This window comes from Danaus plexippus, chromosome Z, assembly GCF_018135715.1.
Source record: "Danaus plexippus chromosome Z, MEX_DaPlex, whole genome shotgun sequence".
Lineage (NCBI taxonomy): Eukaryota > Metazoa > Arthropoda > Insecta > Lepidoptera > Nymphalidae > Danaus > Danaus plexippus.
Window position 1 is genome coordinate 7,247,630 of NC_083559.1, and position 11,898 is coordinate 7,259,527.

Here is an 11,898-nt window from a genome sequence, read left to right on the forward strand (position 1 = left end):
TGATGTAATGACGCTGATAATTATCAAACTACCCGCAATACACTTGACATGTTTGTGAATGAGCGCCGGAAGCCAGGGTGAATCCGTGGTCACGTGACCGGCGCCATCTTGTTTAAGTACACGCTTCCGCTACGGTGCACGTAAAGTGCAGCGGTCGTCAACGGTCGGCAAATTGTATTAAAGTTTTATTGCGAGGTGCAGACCACATCCGTACTGCCAACAAATTTCAAAGACTGGAGGCTATTCCGCTGCTCACTGAAATACCTCGGTTTATTACAGACTCAAGTTACACGGATGCTATATTATTCAAAACAAATAAAATATTTATATTCCATAAAACTTTAGATATCCACCAATGAAATTATAAACCAAGATAATTGAAACTTTTAATAATTGAAATAAATAAAAATCTGTCGGTTATTGAACGAGAAAACATAGAATTAATGTAATGAAAGTAAACAAATCGTCTTACTAATTTGTCTTTTGATAACGCAGCTACTCTACTCGTTTATGAATACGTATCACAAACACGGATAAAACAGGATTTATATAACAAATCTTTAAACCAAATCGATCTCCGACATTTATGAAAAGGCTGCTTGAAAAGAGAGGAAAAGAAAATCCGTATAAGCCCTTGAACGAGAGAAAACCCAGAACTTTGTGCCAAAAAAAATATTTCCTTAGATGTCGCTACAGTTTGGTCGAATTCACGTTTCCATTTCCCTATGCTGTTAGTTCGCCATTCTCGACTTTAAAGTAATGGACTAAGGTTGCTTTATAACTTGGGATGTAACAAAAAAGCTTCTAAAGCTGATATGGGGGAAATCAGTAAGGTTCCTGTAACCGACTATCAATATTGGCTGTAAAGTGACATTTAGGGTAGCAGAGGACGTCTTAAATCGATAAATTGTGTTCAGTCTTGAGGAACTTTTGACAAGTTTATTGGCCTTATTGACACATTGTCGCTGAACTTTAGCCCGCCGTGATCGCGGTCGTGTCGTTAGTCTTGACATATATAACAATACACAAGACACATTATAACAAAACATACACTGTGATCAAATAAATATGTTTTATTCGATTCATTGTTAATCAAAATGTTATTATTTAGTATGGAACAATTATAAAAAAATGTTGACAATCTCTATAAGTGGAATCGGTGAAAATCGCGTGATGGTGACCGGAAACAACGCTGTCCCCAAATCGTTCCCAAGTAGCGAGTACTGTGGTGCACGTGTTACTAATTACAACTACCCTATGATTTTTCATATCACCTTCAATAAAAACTATAAATGTCAAAATATGTATTATTTGATTATATTTTTCTTTTAAAATGTCAGATATGGGTACGTGAATATTGGTTATACAACATGTATTATGTATACCTTGTAGAAATTAACGTCTAACAATTTTACACCTACAGTGTTAAATTGGAATACCGCAAATATAAAACTCTAACCTGATAACTTTAATGTAGTATGTTTCCCGCAGCGCTAAAATGTTACACCAAATCAAATCATTCCACTCGTAAAAAAAATTAAGTTAAACCTTTTTTTATAAACTTTTTTTTTTATTAACATTTTTATTTTTTATTTAGTGGCAATTTACACAATGTGCACCTACTGTAGAGGGGATCATACACAGTTAAAGATATTTAAAATGTTAATAATATTTTTGCAAAGTAAACGGTCAAGCAACACAATCATAATATCATCATAATATATGACATGTGGCTATTTACTACATACACTTCATTAATTAACAATTTACTAGTTATTATTTAATATAATCATCTCAAACTCGAGAGAAAAATAAATAGATAATACACAAAATATTAATATAAAACCTTTATTAATATACTTGTCTTTTGAAATATTTTTGAAAGTATATGGTAATATGCGAACGTTGAATGAATTGACTGCAAATAATTGCAAAAGGGTTGCCGATCTAAGTGAAGAAGTCTTCCTTCCCTCAAAGAACACAACCCGAGGGGCTGTGGGAGGCTCTGCCGCCTTACTGTGAACCAGTAAACGAAAAGGGTGATAATATGAAACATATTTCCTCCTCTCCGTCTTATATCTACATAAAATCAAATCATAGTGCGAAATCCAAAAACGTTCGAACGAAACAATTTATTATTTCATAACTTAATCCAAAGAAAATTCCATATTTCTACAAAACTATAAGCTTTAAAAAAAAATGAAAATATTAATAGCGCATGCTATGTTTTAGGAAATAAATAATTTGCACTCACTGATACCATGTATGACACAGACAGCTTGGAAATCGTCACATGTTATTTCGTGAAACAACTATAATAAGTCGAAATTACCCGACAACTAAATTCAGGGTTAGTTAGCAATCAATACAGGGTTGACCGGGTCGTAATAAATTTTATAAGGAAAAGTTTCCACCTCTAATAATAGTAAACTCCATATACTAGGTATATGATTTTTTAGACTTAAAGCCGAGCTTTTCTAGAACATTTGAATTTTTCCACAGAGTTTTATTAGTTTAAATAAATAAAAAATAGTTTAATCATTTTTTCATCATAGTCACTCAAAAGTATATATAAACGCTGGAATAATAATATTAAGATATTACTATTTTTTTATTCTAATGTTTTATTATCTGTATTGTATTCGTTGTTATATTAATAGTTTATAAGAGCTATGAAAACGAATCGAACTGAAAGTCGGTACGGTCTGTAAAGTAACGACGCTGCTCCGAGTGTACATCGTAAAAATAATAATACACATAAATTCAGTCGTAAAACATAGATATGATAATATTCATCTGAACTGCCCTCGTGATTCCGATACACGTTGAATTATTCCCTCACATTTACAGTTTTCACTTTTAGCTTTATATTTTCTTGTAACTTACGTAGGTATGTAATATAAACTTTATTCTGTCACTAGAATTAAATCGAATAATGAATAAATCATGTGACTGTACTAGAATTATATGTTCAATAATTTCGACAACGTTCTCCCGCGGGAAGGAATGCACGTTGGTATAGTGTTAAAGTAGGTACGTAAAACCTTATTATAACAAGTAACAATAGAAGTAGGAGCTATATTCATGGCAGAGTGCATATCCCTCCCGTGGGCACCAAGTTAATTCCAAGTTTACGAAGCACCGTCGACGTGCTCTCAGTTATTAAAATACCAACATCTTAGAGCTTAATAGGTTTTGGGAACTACTCTGTTGAGGAAAATTTGAAATGTTACTTTCAGTTTGTTCTTAGCCGGTTGCAATGTTATACTGATCTGGTTATTAATGTATTTAATATCTGCTAAAGTTTAACAATGCTATGATGGTTTAGGTTACAATTATAAATTATATTTATACCAATTTTTTATAATTATAAGGTTTCATAAACAATAAATATGTTAGAGAATTGTAATGATATATTTCAATAGGTAGGTATATTTGTTTGAGTTCAACATCATACAAATCTGTTTATTGTTTATCAATACAACGAAGTAGGTGCCTACCTAAGTATGCTTGTATAAATTACTTTTATTGAACAATTAGATTTTATAAATTTATAATAATATTAATAACATCTCCGACTTAAATCTCTGACGTCACCATTGTTATACTTTCCTAAAAGCAGCCTTAGAGAATATCAATACGATATTTTAAGGCAGTCGATAGACAATGTAGGTACGTACTCGTTTTATTAAACGAGAATAAGTTTAACAATAATTTCCAATCAGTAATCACCTAGCTTCTAAAATTTTCAGACCATAAATGGATTCGGCGAACTAAGCTCTAGTCAAATTTAAAAATAATTCTACCATATAGCTTAATGGAAAACGCATTACAAATGCTTCAAATCCGGCACAATAGCGAGAGAGCATCACCGAGCCCAGCCAATAGTCGGATATTAGTGAACACGCCAGTTTCACTGGGAATCAGTAATGAAGTAACAGCTTTATATCTACTACGGTTTTTAGCAAATTACATTTAAAACTATCAGCCTCCCGCTATCATATATAAAAACATGTCTGATTAGATACATTGTTATTCAGTGTCATGAATTTAAATGATCTTATCGGATACGCTAAATGAATGAACAACACAAAGGAAAACATTTTATACGGAACATTATTCGAAAACTAGCTCAGTCGTTAACGGTAATAGTAAGGATCCCCAATTGAATATTTATAAATGTTGAAAATTTTTAAATCAACTGCAAGTTTGTTTCAATTAGAGCTCTTTTTATTTTCATTCAATAACCGCAACAATTGCCTTCTATTTCAAACGAATTTAAATAAAACAAAATTTCTACCTTTTGTATAGAAAATAGTTTACAATAAACACAAGAGTAGGTATTGTCCACTATTTTGATGATGAATGTTCAATGTACGATCTTTATTGTTTTATAGTATACACCGAAGCAGTGACTGTAACGAATCTAAAATGGCAAAAAATAAAAATACACGCGAATGAAAAAGGAAAATCCAAATCACAATATCATTTTAGTACCAAAATACACCGACTTCATTGAAAATACTTTGAGGATTCCGAACCAACTTCATCCACGCTACTGTTACATTTTTTTTGCTCTATCTTCGAAGCGGCACAGAAAAGTTCAAAAGTTCAGAATTAGTTGAAAGAGCCGTGATACAATAGAGAACGTAACACAAACAGTTTGAGCTCATATTCGTTCCTCTATACCGCCGCCGCACAATACGGCAGCCTGTTTAATATTTAACCCGTAGTTAGCGACACATTCCGAGTTAACTCGTGGTGCAGTTAACTCATAATTGAGTGTGCAATGCTAACCGAATTGTTAGATTGTTGGGTGCCCATCCAGAATCGCGTTCTGTCTAATAAGTTTATAATACTGGATGGAAACATTGCTGTTGTTCGTATGGAACTGACTTTATTTATTATATGAGACCAAGTTATTCTTGTACTTCCATAGAATTACAGTTGTAAAATTATTATAAAGTTATATAAAAAAAAATCAATGACCTGTCTCCCCTACAATTTTCTTTGGCCGTTCGCTGTTAGTTATGTTTATACATTATTATTAATCATGGTTATATTTCTATTTAATTATTTATAAATTTTCAAAAATCAGTTTTAATTCAACAATTTTCTTTCCGTACCGAAATGTTCTATGGACGGTATAATTTTATCCCGGCTTTGTATCCTTAAAAACATCGTAAAGTCAGTTTTCTTTCAAATATGGAACTAAATATCATGAATAATTTATAGTCCATGTCTTTCTGTAAGAATATTTTTATTATTTCCCCTTTATGTTGTATCACCGTATTGCTTTTACAAAAATAGGGTTCAGAATAGATTGTAACTTGCGAGAACGGGGTCCGCGATGAAAATAACTAGACCGACGTTACTTGTAGCGATTTCTATTTTTCTAATATCGAACAGTTTTGATATATTCTTCATAATTAATAATGTAATAAAAAAAATGAGTTTTTAAAAAAATATTTATAATATCAAATGTTACACATTTCCGCACGTTATTATTAAAAACACATATATTAAATTTATGATTCACTACCTGGATTATTCTTTTTATATATAGATTAAATAAATACCTATAATTATGAAAAAACTTATAATAAGTAGGTTCTTCAATATTTGATCGGGTTTCTCTTTTTAATAGTCGAAACTTATTAATTTTGCACTCTTATTACAGAAACATTAACTATTGTTTATAAAAAAGAATATAAAGTAAAAGAGTTCTAAAAACACATTAAAAAAATGTTCTACAATCTTTAAAAGTAATTTGAAGGTAAGGTTGGTTTCATGAAATCCTTTAAATCAGAGATGCGATTTCAGGAGTCGGCTTAAAATACCTATCAAAATAAATAGTTCAGCAAAAGACCTTCCAATGGATGCATTTTTGTATATTATTTTATTACTATTATCATTCCTCCTTTTATGAACGTAGACGTTACTATATAAGTCGAATAACAATCGTCCGTGGCCGCTCACCCTCATCGTTGTTTTGTTTGCAGCCGGTCATGAGAGGCATCGCCCGTCCTTGCCTTTCGCAAAGCGGCTAACATAAGCCTGTCTCGTCGCACGGTATGTTTCTCGCTTCCATGAATAAAATAAGATAGCAATGGCAGACTCTACCTGTCTCACTCCACCCAACAAATTATGCCGTTTGCGAAAACGAGAAAGTTATAACCTACGTAGAACAGAAATGCAATAAAACCCCGAGCCTACATGAGTGATTTGTTATATAGACCCGTACAGTTTGTTAGGTATAGTAAGTAGACGTGTTGTTTCATTTGTTTAACAGACGGTTCGCTCACGTGTTAATTCCCGCTTAACTTTGGCTTACAATGATAATTAACTTATGTGATTTTAAATAGTGTATTAAGGAAACTCTGAATATATATTATTCACATTACAAATATAAATTAAACACCAATTAATATTGTAATGTATATATCGACTGTATATTACTTCTATGTATCGATATGGGAATGTGAGTGCGGCCTTCGTTCCGCGTCCGCAGCACATACATATTAGTTCGGTCACGCCAATGGGCTGTTAAGTATCGTTTACTATGACCGATCCAGCTTTTTACCTGAATAATATTGTAAGTCTACCAGAGTTTATTGACTCGGGAGTAATCGACTTCACCTCTATTGAATTCGTTTGTATGAAAATGAGTATAAGTAATGATCGTGAACACTACCAAAGCATATATTAGGATGTTGGTTTTCGTTACAACTGTTTGTTCACTCGCCTCGAATTCAATTATTATTGACGACGGCAAACATCATTACAACAATAAGTAAGAATTGTTAACAGGAGAAAATGTACACCCCCAAATAAAATTCCATTACTTATATAAGAGTTCCACTTTAAAACTTAACGACTGATGATTATTACACTTTATTTAGCCGTAAAAATATCGTTAACGTTATTATATATCTATAGTAGGGTTACAATTTCACCGACGTGAACATTCGTAAAAGAATCGAATTAAAAAATAAAGAAAAAATTGTAGCTATGATTTTAACAAAATATCGCTATAAATTCGATCTCGTTACTTGATTCAATATAAACTACTTGAATTCATATTACAAAGAATAAATATTATTTTCTTAAAAGAAACGTTCCACGTTCACAAACGTCTCGCGATTCAAGAAAATCCTTTTAATAAAACTCCCGCCGTACAAACCGAAGTTACCTACCTACCTCTGAAAACCAGAGAAATCTAGATACTAACACGTCCCACTCGAAGAAAGAAATTAAATATTATAAAGATATATATCTTAATTATATTGTAACATGAAAAATATGAATAAGCAATGCAATAAAGCTGTTACATAAATTATGATGCCATTAAAAACGTTTATATGCACTAATAAGACAACGACTGAATAAACGCGTCGTCATAAAGAAAGTAGAACCTTTGTGATGTGTAATGAGGCATTAAAACACGTATCAGCGACGACAACCGATAAAGCGGATTTATTAATCATTCAAAATCATCAAACGTTTTAGACTCGTAATACGCGGAATGAAATACGTATATGTTATGTATTTACAAATAAACATCAAATTTAATAGTCTGTTTGTAGTTGTCAGATATTCGTTTTTTAATTAAATTACATATGTTACGTATTTATGTATGTGTGCGTTAATATGAATATATATGTATTGAATTATAATCAATAGCTAGTTACCTGGTTATTATAATCTACGTAACATTTTAAAAATAATATAGGTATATTACGTAATTAAAATATATAAAAGTTGAACCATATTCAGGAAATATATTTATCGGTTTATTTCTTAGTAAATATTTAAATAAGGGAACGCGTCAAGGTAATATGTTTTCGATTTTTTGTCTATCTCTTTGTTACGGCCTATCTCTGAAACGATTGCACCGATTTTGAAAGTACCTACTTTTTCTGAATTGTCCGAAATGAAAAGCTGGGATTTTAGAAAATGTATCCATGTTTATAAATTTATTTATGAAATATAATAAAATACTAAAAGTAAATATAAATCCCGTCATGTTTGTTATCTTCAAAATAGACGAATTGAAAGTAAAACCAAGTTATTTAATATGTTATATATGATAGATTCATTCATCCCGAAGATTATGTCTACCAGTGACAGAAATAAAAAAATAAAAATTGTATAAAATTTTCAGAATTTAAAAAAACTAGCAACGAAAGAAAATTATTTAATGGTATAGTATATATATGTATATATATATATATATATATATACATATATATATATATATACTATAAATGAATAGTCTGTGTAATACAAATTTATCGTAAGTAGTAGGTAGGTATTTTTAGAGACAGAAACGTTAATGTCATAATATTACATGAACACATTAAGTTTTTACAAAATTCAAAACATTATGACGAAATGTATATCGAAAGAAATTTGGAATAAAGAATTTAAAAATGTACTTTGACCTCTTCTTTACTTAATTTTCACTTTAGTTATTATCATATCAAGAGATATTAATTAAAATAAAATAACTTTAGTATTTATAGAAAATAAATACATATAAATATTTTTTTAATTTAGTATTTAATTTCTTCCCAAATTTAAACATTAAATTATTTATATGTAATAGCACTTTCAATTATAACGAGAAATTTTATGAGAAATTCTTGTTAGCAAGGACCATGATAATTTAGTTAAAATATAGTAGTATCAAAAATCTATTTATTTATTTGACAATTGAAGTATTAGGTAAGTTTTATATTAAGACAATTACTATAATTTACGTAATAATAAAAAATATATAAAGTGAAATATCTACGTCTATGTATTTATTCCTAAATAAGTTTTAAATCAGAGAATGCATCAAAGTTGTGCGACATCTAACGAGGTATTTGTGGTGGTAACTTTTAAGTAATAGAGTATAGTTTGATACGAAGTTCACTAACACTCTCATCTTATAAGATAAATGAGGACGAATAGGCGATTGCTAACAAATGATACTAGAGTCGAGGATACGAGACGACTTAAAAAAGAACCGAATTCTTAATGAATATTGTTAGTTCCCTACAACATTTTCTTTTTTAAGTTAAGGGTTTTTTCTTATAAGCTTGTAATCTTCACCACGCAGGGATGACTTCTGTAACAAAAGCTGTAAAATAAAAATAAATAATAGTTACCAAGCTCTCGACGTCTCATGTGTATTTTAATAACCTTTTTTTTATTATTGATTTATTTATTTATCTTACACAATTAATGAATTCAAAAATTTATTGTTTTTAATAAAGTATTTATTTTCAGTCTTAACATTTAATTTTTGTATTTAAAAAAAAATTGTGATGCTATAAATAGTTTTCTTTTACTGTTTGCTGTAAGAATTTCCGATTCTTTCCCTATTAAAACCTTCTTATATTTCTGCCCGTTCGTCCTAATGACTTAAATTATATACTTTTATGTGAATTACAAATAAAAGCCGTCCGTAGAACTGCTACACTACTACGCCGCTACGAATCATAGCCGCCGGCTACGTAGATAGCGCGTAATCAAAGTGCATAATTGTAGACTTGGTTATAACCCATACAAACAGCTGGTGTAAAACCCATAGTGTCAATATTAATTCCTTATGCAGAAAAAAAGACAAATAAAGTACATATTAGATCCTTTTGAAGAAGTAAGATTTTTCCTTTTCATAATATTTGTGTGTTAATTTTTGTTTATTGTTATAAGTCAAAACAAGACCGATTTATAATACAAGACTCTTTTTTACATTTACATTGTAATCACGGAAGAGTTTCTTTAAAAACGTTGGAGCTCATCCGACGCCGGTTCATCTAATCATAGTCTTGGCAGTGACCGAGATAGTAGTAACTGTTTTAATGTTTTTATAAACATATTTGTTTTCCTCTTGATCACTTTAATTTATTTCGACGTATTGTGATGTATTAGTTATTTGTTCACTAAGTTTCTTTCAGAGGGTCTGTTGACACCGAGAGCTTGATATTTAGGAGAAATTCGCTAAGACAGACACATTATTAATGGAGCTCCATGTGAAGTCGCGAACGCAAGCTAGCAATACATAAAATATAAACGCTTAGCATACAAATATTATCCTGAAAAAAAATTTGTTTATCATTAGTGTGTGTGAAATGTGTGACGGAGTGCTTTCAGAACGTAGATTGATGTAATAATGGTAGTGGCGGGATGTTTTTTTGGTATGAATGTTACTATAGTAACATGATAGTAAGATACTCACGGAAGGATTCGGCACGCAGCGCCGAGGGTCTGAACTGCGGTACGTGGGGCTGTACCGACCCGGGAAACAGCCCGGGGGTGCCATGAGTGCCCCGCCAGACTTCATCTTGTCCGGCGAGTACATGGCACATGACCCCCAAGGGTCGTCCTCCAACTTCAACACCTTGGAGGGTGAGTGATACTGCCTGTCGAAAATTTTGGCGACTTTATCGTACTTCGGGGGTGAAAAGGCGACGCGTCGCCGCGACCGTTCCTCGCGCCGGGTGATAACCGACTGATCCGGTTGCCTCGTGACGTCACCGGCCACGCCCTCTCCCCACTACCAACCCCTGCTACTCTGCCACGGCACCCCCTTCTCGTCCTCCCCCGTCTCTCTCTCTCTCTTCCCTACTCCGAACACCCCCTATCTCGCACGCATGTTTACGTCGCCGGCGGCGGCTTCACGATTAACTGAATTATTTAATTGGTCCATTCACTTCTGTTGTCTGTTACCTTTTCACGCTTCTAATTCGGAAAGGTTGACGGATCGCCGGTGACGCAATTGGCACAATCCTAATTAACCCTTAATCTACCTGTATTGAATTTCAGAACAATTACGTAAACGTCATTTCGCTCCGTTCTTTTCGGGCGGTTTGTAAATTTTGCAAATATTTTTATATTTATATTTTATTTATTATATATCGTATATTTATATTTTTAACAACAGTTATAGGCATCTGATTTTGTGGAATAATATTTCAATTACAAAAAAAAAAAAACAAAAAAATCTTAGAGAACATGATTTTCACAATTAGAATTGTCAACTATGACTTTAATAAATTAAGTAATAATTAGATAGGAACACTATCAAATATCACAAACAATTGAACGTTGCCCAAGACGGTTGTCATATATCCATCAATATTTTATTAAGTACACGTCACCTCAACAGCTCTATGTTGATGTTTCAATTATCGGTTCAAATTTTGTAAACAGCTATGTATAATGTATATATCATATATTTTTAATACATATATTTTTTATCCTTTCATACGATTTGACGTTCAAATGAAGTAATCAATCCGTTAATGAATGTACATTAATACACTAGTTATGAGTTTGTACGTACAATGTAATGTACGCGAGAATATATTGGTATGATTCGAATAACGCTGACGTACTTTTCATCATTGTCGTCTGTGCCATTGACTTGTTATAAAACTGTCATTTTAATCAAGCTACCCTGAGATATCCACTCATTAATTTAATTACTTTTATATTCAACATATTGTCAAAGCTTCCGAGTTGACATTATCGTAGTTACGGTACACACTGTGAAATTATCTTTAATAAATGAACTCGTATACCGTCTTTCAAAAATGTAAAAGTTCAAGTGATTCACACAAGTGGAGATGAGTAAATGTTGGTTCTGACTAGTAAATAAATTGTAAGGCAATGGAAAACAAGCAGCGTGATATGTTGCAAAGAATCGTGTTTCTCTTCGCATGTAAATTTTTGCAAGCGTTTTTAAATTGTTTAATATCTCCAAATAAATGAAGAGATAAAATGAAATAAGCTCGATAAAAAATATTTACATGAAAGCATAATGTTTAATAATCATAACAGAAGGTATCTTAAACAAGATAAAGGGTTTTTTTTGCAAATGAAATAGGTACATCATATTTCTCATTT

At 31.7% G+C, this 11,898-nt stretch overlaps 1 protein-coding gene across 1 annotated transcript in view; it reads right to left on the reverse strand.

The window, feature by feature from the left end:
• The window catches only part of LOC116777469 (inhibitory POU protein), a 29,432-nt gene extending 18,597 nt beyond the window's left edge, over nucleotides 1–10,835 (reverse strand). The window contains exons 1-2 of the mRNA XM_061526471.1: nucleotides 10,825–10,835; nucleotides 10,229–10,412 (exon numbers count right to left, since the gene is read on the reverse strand). Of these exons, the coding sequence (XP_061382455.1) occupies nucleotides 10,229–10,412; nucleotides 10,825–10,835 (195 nt within the window). The remainder of the gene's footprint in view (nucleotides 1–10,228; nucleotides 10,413–10,824) is intronic.
• Nucleotides 10,836–11,898: the final 1,063 nt, after the last annotated feature.